Source organism: Tursiops truncatus, chromosome 20, assembly GCF_011762595.2.
Source record: "Tursiops truncatus isolate mTurTru1 chromosome 20, mTurTru1.mat.Y, whole genome shotgun sequence".
Lineage (NCBI taxonomy): Eukaryota > Metazoa > Chordata > Mammalia > Artiodactyla > Delphinidae > Tursiops > Tursiops truncatus.
The window spans coordinates 10,380,145-10,394,194 of record NC_047053.1 but is presented as its reverse complement, the minus strand read 5'-3'; the positions used below and the strand labels follow the sequence as shown (position 1 = coordinate 10,394,194).

The following is a 14,050-nucleotide window of genomic DNA, read 5'->3' as shown; positions in this document are numbered from 1 at the left end:
CCAGGGATCAAACCCGTGCCCCCTGCAGTGGAGTCTTAATCACTGGACCACCAGGGAAGTCCAGAAAAGTCCACTGTTAATAGCACCGGTGCTATTACAGAGGGGTGACTCCACTGGGGGGACTGGACCTGGATTTTGGAGACATCTAGGGGGTCGTCAGGAGTGCCAGGGAGGGAACAGCGTTCCAGGTGGGGAAACCACATGTGTCTGGGTTAGAATGGGACAGAAAGGCCCACCCAGGGCAGCTCAGCATTCAACATCTTTAACCGACAGACTGTGAGCCCCCAGTGAGGTCTGGAATTCCCACCGGCCCTCCCTGGAAAGAGACAGACCTAACCCCTGCTTCTGCAGTCCTGCTGCGGGGTGGGGTGCAGGGCCGGTGACAGATTCCCACACAGCATCTCTCCAGGACAGGAGGGGTGGGCAAGGTCAGATGTGCTCAGGCTGAAGGGGGCTTCCTTAAATCGCAGGGGCCCTGCCAGGGTTAGAAGGCCAAGCCAATTCCTGGCGGTTTTTTACATATGTTTTCTTGGTTCCGTCTGGGGAGGAGAATGCACCCACCGCACAGCAGCGAGAGCTGGGGCGCTGGCATTGGGAAGGCCTGAATGTGAATTCACGTTCACAGCCTGGGTAACCTTGAACCTTTCTGAATGTCACCATTGAACAAAAGGAATAAAACCCACCTTGCACATCGGTTATGAAAACTAGATGAGAAAGGTCCAAATTGCCCAGCGCTGGGCCCAGCACACAGTAGGTGCTTTCTTCACAGAGGAGCAGGCCATCCTCGGCCTCCTTTCCCTGGTGGGCAATTCCTCCACTCACCTCTCCCAAACATTTTACTTGAGCACCTACTATGTGCCAGGCACCAGGTAGGACACTCAGCCCCATTTCCACTCTGCCTCTCCCTGCATCTTGCAAACAGGAGATGAAGGCCCCCTGGAGCACAGAGAGAGGAGAGGAGTCCATCGGGTGTGTGCTTGGGGGCGAGGGAAGCAGTGGGCAGAGAAAACTTCTCGCTAAGGGAAACGCTGAACAAACCTTTTTATTTTTTGCCCACAGCAAAAAAAAAATCTCATAAATAAATAAATAAAGGAAAATCAATAGTGTCTTCTGAGCGTGGCTTGGCGAGCCCAGGATCTTGGCACTCAGAAAAGACAGTGGATGGTGTCCCAGCCGGGGGAGGGTGATGCAGAGCCTGGGGCCGGGTGGTCCCTTAGGAGGTAGGAGGGGAGGCTGCCGCCAGTGGAGGGCTGTTCTCCTAAGCGTAGGTGGGATGCTCTCCCAGAGGCCTCACAGCCCCCACGAAGGCCTCTCCCCATCCCCCTCCTCCTTCATCAAGGCTCAGGGGCAGCTTTGCCTCTGCCAGCCCCATGTCCCTCTCTCAGGGCTGAGCTGCCATGTGGGGACAGGAGAGGATGCTTTCACTATTCTTACACTACACACCCCTACACACACACACACACAAAATCTGCTTCCAGAGCTCAGTGCTCGCTTTGGCATTAGAAATGCCCTTAAACATTTTATGGGACCATAAGCAAATCACCTCCCCTTTTGGAGCCTTAGTTTCTCCATCTGTAAAATGGACATATTCCTTGAGTTGTCCTGCCTGGAAGAGTCGGAGGATCTCATTTCTCTCCCTCTGATCCACCGTGAGGGCCAGTGAGACTAGGACATTTACCCCCATGCCTTTCCTGGATGAGGCTTGAGTTGCAAATTTCTCCCAGGACAGGGGGCTAGCAGTAGGCAGTCATTCTGGGTGTCCATGGGCTCATGTCCAGAGGCACCAGGGAGGAAGCACCCGGTAGGAGAAAAAGCACCAGGTTTACAATCCAACAGACCTGGACTCGAATCCCGGGGCCACGGTTGAATATCTGTATGACCTTGGACCAATCACTACCTGTCCCCCAAGTCCTGGCTGTCTCATCTGTCATCTGGGGGCAATAATATTCACACCATAGAGTGCTGGGAGAGTGAAGGGAGGATGATGCATGAAAAGGACCCAGCACATAGTAAGGGCTCCCTTACTCTTAACTCTTAAGACCTTTAATTGTACTAGAGGCGGGCCCCAGACCACCCTCCTGACACGCAGAGTACCTGAGAGTTTGGTTCCTAAAATTCCTCTTTTTGGCTCCCCCTCCAAGGCCCCAAAAGCTCAGGATCAAGCAAAGCTTGGAAGTCCCTCCCCCAAGCAGCACTTGTGATCCTTAATCTCGATCAGACACATAAAGAAAAGAATCGCTGGGATTTCCCTGGTGGTTCAGTGGTTAAGAATCTGCCTGCCAATGCAGGGGACACGGGTTTGATCCCTGGTCCGGGAAGATCCCACATGCCGCGGAGCAACCAAGCCCATGCGCCACAACTACTGAGCCTGCGCTCTAGAGCCTGCGAGCCACAACTACTGAAGCCTGCGTGCCTAGAGCCTGTGCACTGCAACAAGAGAAGCCACCGCAATGAGAAGCCCGTGCACCGCAACGAAGAGTAGCCCCTGCTCACTGCAACTAGAGAAAGCCTGTGCACAGCAACGAAGACCCAATGCAGCCAAAAAATACATTTTAAAAAATACATTAAAAAAAGAAAAGAATTGCTTTGAGGGCTCAGTGGCCACAATGGGGCCCTAACCCTGGAACCAGGACCCACTCAGCCACAGCTGCCGTCACTGTCAGAGCTGCGGTGATGTCCAGCACAGGCAGCTGGGGCCGCTGGGCTTGGAGTGAGGGGACAAAAGGCTGGACAAACCCCATCAGTACCTCTGGCTAGACTCCACCCACCCTGGGGCCCCCATGTCATTTCTCAACAGAAAGCCAATCTGTGTCCTGACCCTCAATGAGAATGTTGTTGGCTTTCTGGAAGCAAGTTCTCCTGCTGATGTGAGTTAGTGAAAAGCCATCACAAGAACTGCAACCTCTGGCCTCTCCCACTGCTATCCATCCTCTCCCGAAAAGCCCTCATCCCGTCTCGTCCCAGCTCAATACCTTCATCACAGCGAGCAGAGGGAACAAGCAGCCTGGGTACCACGGCGGCAGCAGAGAGCACGCAGCTGTCTGCGTCTGTGTCTCCCACACTTCTATCCACGCTGGCTGTTACGGGCTGAATTGTGTCCCCTAAAATTCATATGTTGATGCCTTAACCCCCAGCACTTCAGAATATGACTGTATTTGGAGACAGGGTCTTTAAAGAGGCAATTAGGTTAAACTGGGGCCATTAGGATGGGCCCCCATCGAATCTGACTGGTGTCGTTATGAGAAAAGATTAGGACCCAGACACACAGAGACGGAGGAGGAGGCCATTGTCAAGCCAGAGAGACAGGCCTCAGAAGAAACCAACCGTGCCAACACTTTGATCTTGGACTTCTAGCCTCCATAACTGAGAGAAAATAAATTTCTATTGTTGAAGCCACCCAGCAGTCTGTGGGAATTTGTTATGACAGGCCGAGCAAACTAACACTAGCTTTCTTACCAGTCCTTGGCCACTGCAGTCTCGCTCCCACCTCAGGGCCTTTGCACTTGCTGTGCCCTCTGCCTGGAATGTCCTTTCCCAGATACCCTCACGGCTTTCTTTTTTTTAATTAATTTAATTAATTAATTTTTTTTTTGGCTGCACTGGGTCTTCGTTGCTGCAGGCGGGCTTTCTCTAGTTGCGGCGAGCGGGGGCTACTCTTCGTTGCGGAGTGTGGGCTTCTCATTGCAGTGTCTTCTCTTGTTGCGGAGCACGGGCTCTAGGCACACGGGCTCCATAGTTGTGGCTCGTGGGCTCTAGAGCGCAGGCTCAGCAGTTGTGGCGCACGGGCTTAGTTGCTCCGCAGCATGTGGGATCTTCCCAGACCAGGGCTCGAACCCGTGTCCCCTGCATCGGCAGGTGGATTCTTAACCACTGTGCCACCAGGGAAGCCCCCCAGATACCCTCATGGTTTTCTCCCTCACCTTCTGCAAGACCTCTTCTTTGAGGCCTTCCTGGCCACCCCATTTCGAGTTGCAACATCCCTCCTGCTATCACCGATACACCCAATCCCTTGCTGTGTTTTCTACTTTTGTTTCAGTGGCATAACTTACCTCGATGGGACACTCTGACCCTGAATGTACCACCCAGTCTGTTTTGATGAACGCCTAGCAGGATACACAGCATTTCCCCCCCACCCGTTTCCTCGGCCCCTTCCCAGTCATACCCCCCTCCCCCAAAGCAACCCCTAGTCTGACTTCCATCATCACAGATGAGTTTTGTCTATTCTAGAATGGTCTATACATAGAATCACTCAGCACATATTTTTGTGAGCCTGGTTTCTTTCTGAAAATATTTGTGAAGTCCACCCATGTTGTTCTGTCTGGCAGTGGACCGTTACTTTTCATCGCTGAGTATCGTTCCGTGCGTGGACATAACAAGCTGTGGACTCCTTCACTTGGCGGATCCCTGGGCTGTTTTCAGTTTTTACCTGTTACGAATAATGCTGCTACGCACATCCTTGGGCAAGACTTTCAGTGGATACACGTCTTCATTTCCGACGGGTACATATGTAAGGTTCCTGCTTCATTTTTCTCCACGGTGCTTGTCACCGTTCAACATACTATATATCTTACCTGGTTACTATCTGCCTTTGCCCACAAGGATATAAGCCGGGATTTGTGTGTGTCTGGGGTGCCTTGCTGCATTCTCAGTACCTAGAACGAAGTCTAGAACGTGGTGGATGCTAATGGATGTTGGATGGATGAACCAACGAACAAATGGATGTCCTCTCCAGATCCCAACTCCCCCCAGAGTGGTTGGCAACAGACTCGGACGTGAGCCTTCTGTTGGTCACTTGTGCCACGAGGAAAGAGAACAAAGCCAGCTCCATCTGAGCAAACCCTCCCTGACAACAGGAGCCCCAGGGGACTCCGCCACCCTGAGATTCCTGTCCGGACAAGAACATTTCACCAACACGGTTTAAAAAAAAAAAAGTCTGCTCAGGGCAGGCGGGGTCTGTCTCCCTCCCCGGAGGTAATGGCTGATGTCGGTGCCTCACGATCCTGTATCCCAGGGCTGTGGGGCCAGGCTGCCCCCACCAGTGACCCGAACCTTTTTGCTTCCCTGAGTGGATTAAACTGTCACGTTCCCGGGTGCTTGCAGAGCAACGGGAGAGCTGCAGACAGTAATGTGGTTTTATTTACAACATAACCTCTTCAGCAACATCATTGGATTCTGAAAACACAGAACGATTTTCAGCCCCTTGGGGATTTCTAAGACATGATTTCCTTAAAAATTAAATATTGATGAATCTTATCTCTCTGCCAACCTTGCTGCTCCCCGGCACCTCCACGTCAAGCTGCAGGGAGAGAGGGAGAGAGAGAGAGAGAGAGAGAGAGAGAACAAAAGCAAGAGCGAAAGCACAGAGAGAGAGAAGAGGAGACAATGAACCAAGACTAGGCAGAACAGGAACACAGAGGTGATACTGCTTCGGACAGATGAGGGGTTCCGAGGGCAGGGTGGGTGCACACCCTGATCCCAGTACTTTCTCTACAGCCTGAGCCTGGGTGTCCAGGATGGGGGCTCAGGCGGGGACTGGGTCTGCAGTGTGTCTGGGCATTCAGCCTGGAGCCAGGCTGGGCTCTCTGGGTGGCGGGGATCCACACGCCAAGGCTTGGCAGTGGCCAAGGGGTCAAGGAGCGGACGTTGCAACAGGCAAGGAGCGGGGCCTCAACAAGTACCCCCACTGGGGTCTCCTCTTCTCCATCCTCGCTCCTCCTTGGGCACCTTTCTCAGGATCTCCAGGATTACACAGAATTACCAAAACTTCCGAGATGAGAACTTCTGGTTTCAGAAGGCGAAGCTGAGGCTTGGAGGCCGGCGGCAAGCAGCCCACGACCTCAGGGTGTGTGGGAGCAGAAGCCAGCCTTCCGGACTCCCCGTCCGGGGCTTTGCCACACACCGCACTCAGCCCCTGGGAGGCAAAAACGTGAATGCGGTGGGTTTGTGACGAAATTCAGGAACCGGCATGGAGGTTGCCTCTGACCAGTTTCTTGCCTCCAGAGGCAGAACTGGGGAACATTCAAGACACAGAAAGGAGAGGAGAGGCCCACGAAGGGGGATGTGGGGACGGGGATGAAAGGACCGACTCTTGCTTTCCGGCGAATGTCAGTTTGAATGCAAAGCCGTCCGCTGATCCTGTAACTGAGAGCATGTTTCCCTCTGATCTCACTGCAGGTGTGGGGCTGTGTGGTTTGGACGGGCAGCTACGGGAGGTGGACCCAGACTGAGGCCTGTCGTCAGGAATCCCGGGCTTTGAATCTCATTTGTGTGACTGTCGACAAGCTACCGGGCAGCTGTGAGCCTTGGTTTTATCATCTGTAAAAGGGGCATAGCTTAATGATTAAGGGCTCTGGTGTGAATTTAAATTTAGATGGCTTGAGTCTTGATTTCTCCAGCTGTCAGGGGGATTTTAGGATGCAATGAAATACTCCCATCTCTTGGTATCTGCAGGGGATGGGTTCCAGGACCTGGCACAGATACCCAAATCCGTGGATCCTCAAGGCTGCGGTTCCGTGTTCATGGATTCAACCAATGGCTGATGATGTATACTGCGGTACGAATTTATTGAAAAAAAATCCACACATAAGTGGACAAGTGCAGTTCAAACTATACTATTACGGGGCCTTTCAGAGAGTAGACCCTCAGCAAGTTGGCTGGTCCGAGTCCGGAGGAGGCCAAAGGTATGGGGTGGGGGCATTAGGCCATCTCTCTGCATTCACTCTTCTCCACAGGAAGAGCTAACGCACCAGCCCTCTTCCACGTGTCCAGCCTCGAAGGTGCTGCCTCAGGATAACTTTGAGCTAAATGTCAGAGTGTCTCCAGGGGCCCCTAGGGGATGTCCCCTTGGGCGATGGCTCTCCGCAGACTGGAGCCCCAGACAGCAGACAGAGGTAGTAATTCACAAACCCCAGACCCACGCAGGATGGACTGCATCTATCGGGATGCAAGGGGACGTGGCCAGAGCCACCACCCAGCAGAGAACAAGCCGGCTCCGCGTTAATGCGCACAGGCAGCTGGGTTAGCGCCTCCTTTAAACGGACAAAGGAAAAACCTCAGAAGAAATGTCGAAGGGAAAACATCCAGGTGATAACTATTCTGTATGAAGAACGTATACACCCCAAAGAGGCTAAAAGAGGGCAGGCAGAAAGGATAACACCTCTCTCCCTGCGATGCCTTTCTCAGTAGGACCACTAGCAGTCGCTGGGAGAGCAAACCTCAGATCACAAGGTGTAATAGCAGAAGCTTCACACGTTAGTAAGCGAATTGCTGACGGTACCAGATTTCGCCCATCAGTCCCACCGCAGGAATGGCACACTCCCACGAACGCCTATCTACTCGAACAGCAATACGGGGCTTCAAAATTAACGACCCCGCATCCGAATGGGCAGCAGTGCAAACATCTAAGATCATTTTCACCTTCTGTTCAAATGAAGGAGGTGATAACATCTAGAGGCCAGAGAATGAGCAGGTTTTCTTCCATCACCAGCACGATCGCAGAAAATTAGACAAGATCATTTTACTGTGTTTAAAAACACATTACACAGGTCAAGTCGCCCTTGCTGGCAGAGAGTCAGATCATTAAGATGCGGACGTGGCCCCCAATGTTCTTTCCCCGTCAAACTACACTCTGGGAGCTCCCCACATCCGTTGTAACGAACTAGCAAAAAAACGGTAGAGATTTTTATCGGGAGCCACAAATAAATCTCAGGTGGTACTCGAAATCGGGGCACGGCACCAAGAAGGCTCCCCGTCTTCTCCTGCTTGCGTGCCCCACCTCTGGCATCTGCCGCTCCCGGCCCCTCTGCCCAGCCAGCCCTAATTAAGCCTGTTGTCCCCACCCTCAGGTTTAGCTCCGCCCCATTTAACAGTCTGCTGTGAGCACTTTCCATCATAAAAGTCACTGAAAACATTTTCCGTGGCTGTATCATAGTCCGCTGTATGGCCGTGGCATAATGTAACCGTTCCCACATCGTGGGACATCCGAGCTTGTCCTGCAGCCAAATTAGAATGAGATGAAGCTGCCACTGGGACGTCTCTGCAGCCTCCGTGCCACCCGCCTTTCCGGAGAGGAAGTGCTTGGCACGTCGGTCAGGAAAGTACAGCCAGAAATCTCCAAATTCACCTCTCTCATTCACCCTCAACGTCCAGGAGAGGAGAGGGAAGACCCTTCCTGCAAATAGATCCCTGGCCCCTGCAGGCCTGGGTCAGCTGAACTTCCAACTGATCCTGCATCCACCAGACCTCAACGCTGGAGGCGGAATTTGCTTCTTCATCCTCCCTAAAGAGTTGTAGAAGACAATCGATCACCAGGATTCAGATGCGTGGGGAACGTGAACCGGGCCTGGTACGGCTGAGCCAACACGTGCCAGGTGGCCCTCTGGGACAGTGGGTCCCCTGCAGGGGACCCCTGGCTGTGTCTGGAGACAGTCTGGGTTGTCACAGCTAAGTGGTAGGTAGTGGGTAGAGGCCAGGGACGCTGCTAAACATCCTACAATGTACAGACAGATCCCCGAACAGTTATCCAGCTCGAAATGTCAGCAGCTGCAAGGATGAGCAGCCCTGCCCTAGAGTGGGGTCAGGGTCCCCGCCTAGCTCCCACTGAGAACCTGAGAGCCGACAGGGAGCATCAGAAGGCCTGAGTACAAGTCATACCGACAACCGCAGAGCAGAAGGAGGGAGAAGCGAGGAACGGACCTTCTGGGAACCGGCGGCTCACTCCGTCAGGCAGATGGTGGTCTTACTTACAAGCATGACATCTGGGGCCTCATCCTCGCCCTACCGGGAATCCCTAATTCCAGAGCCGGGTCACAGGTGGACTTCAGCCACAGTTTCGCCAAGGCATCTCTGGGGGTGGCCCCGAGGACTGCTGTCTCCCAAAGGGATCCACAGAGAACACCCCTCACCCCGGAGCATCCTACCCACAGCTACGAAGCCCCACACCAGTCACACCGCCCCCTCCCTGCCACACCATCAGTAGCTCCCTCCTACCCACCGAAAAACATCTGGACTTGGAGGCGGGCATTGCAGCCTGTCCCCGTCCTACCTTTCACATGGCACCGTGGAGCCCTGCGCTCTGGGCGGGCTGGCTGCCTTCCCACTACCTCACCCCTGCCCAGCCACTGCCTGGTTTTATAATGCACTCCTCACGCCCCTCCCCTGCCCGCTGACGCCGCCCCACACCCTCCAGCTCTAACCCTTCCAAAAAGCTGCAGCCCTCCTACTGAAGCCTCCTTCATCCCCAGCAGGCACTGACCTTCCTCTGCTGTAGGTCAGAATCACCCAGTTCCTGTCTTAGCCCTTCTTCAGGGGTGAGCTCTATCTCCTGGGGCAGCTGGCATCCCCCCCATAAGTGTCAGTGTATGTGTTTGGCCCCTGTCCCACAGGTATGTCCTGCCAAGACCTGCTTTCAACTTGAAAGCTGGAAATGGTGACTCTGATCCTCACAGCTGCAACGTTCCGTGGATCGAAACAATGGGATTCAAGGAAACAGCCACTGTCCCTGCCCCATCTGACAATACAGGGGAGGCCAGGATATGAGCCAAGCTGTCAGCACAGATTCTGACGCCTGTAGGGCAAAGGCCATTTCTGAGAACCCTGGACGCCCTTTCATCCTTGTCCTGACCTCAACAATTCGCAGCATCGCTGCCCAGAGCCAAGCAAGTAACCAGCCCTTGAAACGCATCTCGAGGGGAGACGTACAAAAGGCAAAGGTGCAAAACGGCATAAGCGATCGACAACCCTCGGGTATCTTTTGGCGCACGTTGCAACGTGAGATTGCAGCGACCTGGATTTCTGTCAGTAAACATGAAGAATGGCTGGAAATGGGAGCTGAAGAGTTTAAAATCTTCAAGTTCTGTGTCTGTAACCACAAGGCAGAATTCTCTGGGCCCCTGTGGGCTGCCCCAGGGGAGGCATCCCCAGAATACCGGGCCGTCTACCTGGGATGCTGCTTTGAAGTTATCTTCTCCAAAAGAAGAGGCACAAGGATGCCTTGCTTCCCTCTCATGCAGAGCTGGTGGGGCATAAAATGAACACAACCTTTGCCGAGGGCAGCATGGCAACGTTTACCCACAGGACAAGGACAGACAGCCTTTGGCCTGGCACCTCCTAAGAATTTCATCTGGCAGGTCCACCACCGACACAAAACGACCCACCTACAAGGATAGTCATCAGAGCCTTGTTTGTAAAAGCAAAAGACTGGAAACAACCTAAATGCTTAATAGCGGGGCGTTGGTTAGATAAGTTATAGGACATCCATGTAATTGAATAAAGGAGTGGGAAAGCGCTTTCTGTGCCAATGTGGAGCAATGTCTAAGAGAGAGGAGGGGATCGTGGGGCAGAGCAGTGTGTGTGGCTCGTTACCATCTGTGGGGTTTGTAAAGGCATCGTGACTCTGTAAAGGAACAACCACTTGAATATTCATAGAATCTCTCCAAGAGTGGCTGGCCGAGGTCAGGTCCGTCAGCTGCGTCCAAGGAAGGACACTGAGTGGACGACACACAGGGGTGAGAGGAAGACTTTCCCCTCGACCCCTTTGGTGTCTTTTTACTGTGTTCCACGTGAGCATGTTATCTATTGAAAATAATTTAAAACATCAAAGAGGCAGAGCCGTGATGCTGCCCGCTCCCTTTCCTCTTGTTTCTTTTCCTGTCTCCTGTCTCCTCCGGCTAACTCGCCTGTCCCCTTCCCCCGCCGATATCACACCGAGAGGCGGCAGCAGCGTGAAAAGCACGGGGCATGGTGTCGAGAGTGGGATGTAAAGCCCCGTCGCTCTGTGCCTGCGTGTGAGAGCTCTCACTCCTGCAAACCTGCACTAGCTCCGCAGCAAGCAGGGGTCAGACTATCCCCGCTCACGGAGCACTGAGAGCCGTGAGCCGACCACCGGTGGGAAGGCTGCAACCCAACGCCTGGCACACAGGAAGACGCCTCTATGTCTGCTGACCGGGAGGCTGGCCTTCAGCAGGCCCAGATCAGCTGAGTTCCTCTGATTCCAGTGCGCGGCCCTCCAGGGAGCCGCTCTGAACTGCAGGTGTGAAGGAAGCCCAGAGAGGGCGGCTTGCTCCCCTGCTGGGCGAGCAGGTGTCCCTGCCATCTCTACTGGCTCTGATCCCACCAGGGGGAGAGGGGCGGAAGGGGTCCCCAGGCCAGATGTCTGTGAATCAACAAACAGTCTTTTCGGCTCCCAGAATTGTGTCTCATGAGCCCTGATGCCTAAGACATCCTTGGCAGTGGCTTTGGAAATGCCAGAGTTGTCAGAGAGCCACTTCAAAGGCCGCGACTGTGCAAGAGGGAAGCGAGTAGGAAAAAGGCTTTGTCTCCCCCCACCTCCAAGGGAAGCATCTCAATAGGGCTGAGAGCGCGGCAGCTCCCTGTGGGTCGGGGCCCCCTGCAGGGAGTGCTTCTTTGTGTCCAACTACATGTGCTTTGGCTGAGGCCCACGCCCTATACCCTTCTAACAACCAGCAGGCTACGGAGCTAGGCGGAGTTCAAATCCTGGATCTCCCCCTTCCTGGCCCTGTGACCTCGGGCAGGATGCCCGAGCTCTCTGTTTCCTCACCTGCAAAATGCAGTTAATCAGAGCACCTACGGTTGTCAGGAGGATTCAATGGGTTAACACGTGCAAAGTTGGAACAGAACCTGGAATAAACGATCAGTACCTGTTAGCTTCTGTTGGTAAAGACCATCATCGTTGCCAAGGCCCTCCTCTCTCCTAGCCCTACTCTGTTACACGGCCACGTATCACAGTCCCGTCAAGGCTACTGAACCCCAGCACATCGGAGCAGCCCCAACTCCCAGCCTCCTGCCACCTGGGGCTATTTCCAGGGCCACGGCCTCCAGCCCAATCTGGAGACCACGGGTCTCCAGCCCCAGCTCTCAAAGCCCTTTGGGCGGCCCGCCGGTCCCGCCAGCCTCGCTTCACACCCCGTCCCCGGTCCTGCTTTGTGCAAGCCCCACGTGGCCTTGATCAACATTTCCCACCCTGGAGCTGGCATGCAATGCAGGGACAGTGGGCTTTGGTGCCCAGCCCAGCCCCTGCACAGAGCCACACTCCAGTCCTCAGCCCAGGCTGAACCAAAGGTACATGAGTGACTACAGCCCCCGGAAGTCAGATTCGTGGCCCAACGCCGTCAGCGCAAATAACAGAAAATCTGCACTCCCCAAGTCCCAAGCCAGCATCTTCCTGTTTCCAAACCAAGTCAACTTAACATCTGACACTTGTGCCAAGAGCTCACGTCGGGAAAGGCACGATTCTTTCAGCTTTACAACCTTCTCTGACAATTCCCCACCCAGCCCCGGATCACCTCGTTAGCGGGCTTCCTGCCGGCATCCTCGGCGACTCTGCTACATCATCGCCCGCCCTCCGGGACCTCCCTCCTCAGCCCCCACCCAGGCTCCGAGGACGGACAGCCGCAGCCCCGCACGGGCACCTGCCCCTCCCCGAGACCACCACTCAGGCTGGACGGTTAAAGGACAGGGCTGTGAGATCACAATTGCTCTTACTTTCTGGGAACAAAATCCTGAACACGTCTCCACGGTCACGTTGGCCTGTACCAGGGAGTCGGGGAAGGCGTGGGTGACGTTCTCCAGCAGTCGGAAGCAGCCCCGGTACGTGACGGTCCTTCCTGCGGGGAAGGAAATGGGGTTCCGGTGAGAAATGGTGCCCACCATTCTCGGTGCCTGTCACAGAGGAAAACAGTGGCTTCAGAGGCCAAAACAGGTGGAAAAACACTCAGGAAAGGCAGATTTCCAATCAGAGAGGGCAAACTGCCCGTAGAGGCTGTGGTCAAGCCAAGCTCCTGAGAGAAACCAGGCACCAGAACCTTCGTTAGCCTGGGTCGCCGGGGTCACCGACAAGGGACCATTTGCTGAAGCTTCTGCACTCATGTCTTGCTTCTCCTGCCAGCCCTCGGGGGACAGTGTGCGTCCTCTCCTCCTCCTTCCCTTCCTTCCTTCCACAAATCGGGATCGTGCACCCATTCCGTACTAGATTCTGCACTGGGTGACCCAAGAGATTGACACTCTGGAAAACTCTGTCCTACCCACGCACGCGCGAAAAGAAAAGTCGACTTGGAAACCTGAAATCCTGCCACACTCCCTCTTGCTGTGCCGTCGAGTCACACCACTACTTTGCTTTCTCTGGTCTTGAACTCCCGCCAAATTCTAGGAATACTCCTCAAGCCTGTGGTACACAGGCTGCCAAGTTGTTCTACAGACCTTCTGGTGGGGAAGTTCAGCTCCCTAGTTGGCTTCCTTGGTGTGGGGACAAACCTTCTGGAATGTTCCGGCACCAACTGTTCCTATTTCCTCCAGACTCCTCAGAGTTTCTCTGGACGGCGTCCTGATTCTCATCCCATGCTCCTCTTAACACAACATCTCCCGGGGCTCAGCACCTCTCCCGGTTCTCTCCGCCTGCCACACCTCTTAGAGAGAGCAGAAACCCTCTAGCCAGCGGCACCACGGCGGGAGGCTCTCTCCATGCAAAATGACAAAGCAGGACCAAACTCTGGGTCTGGAAGCCCATCCTATCGACCATGGCACCAGTGGTCTGGGCGTCAGGGCACGCACCTATCAGGGCACAGATGAAGGAAAGCAGCCTGGTGCTGGGAAAAGAGTCCACGCAGAGCATCCTAACGACGGCCTGGGATCAAGCCCCGGCACCGCCAGGGACTCAGTCAGCAATCTGGGCGTGTCATGGACTCAGAGACTCTCCATTTTCTCACCTAAGGAACGCCTGGCGGCTAGAGTTGTTCTGAGGGATGACACGCACCCACATGCCAGCCCCCGTGGGGCTGCATCTCCCAGAGCCACTTTCCTGCCCTGGATTTTGGTGCAAGGGCCTGGGGTGATGACTTGTGCAGGACCCACAGAACTCCGTCCTGTCCTGTGGCATGACTGGGCCCCCAAAGGACAAAATATCTAGACGGACTGGGCTGTGGTCCTCGGTCAGCTGCACTGGGGTGGGACAGGCTCCAGGGAGGCAGGCTTCGGGCCACATGGCAAGGGAGGGTGAGCAGTGTTCCGGTGAGTACCTCCCTGCGGCCTGCGAGGA

At 54.6% G+C, this 14,050-nt stretch overlaps 1 protein-coding gene across 1 annotated transcript in view; it reads right to left on the bottom strand.

Annotated features, from left to right (window-relative positions):
• WSCD1 (WSC domain containing 1) overlaps positions 1-14,050 on the bottom strand; it is a 42,776-nt gene that overhangs the window by 8,703 nt on the left and 20,023 nt on the right. The window contains exon 5 of the mRNA XM_033847524.2: positions 12,502-12,623. Coding sequence (XP_033703415.1) covers positions 12,502-12,623 — 122 coding nt within the window. The remainder of the gene's footprint in view (positions 1-12,501; positions 12,624-14,050) is intronic.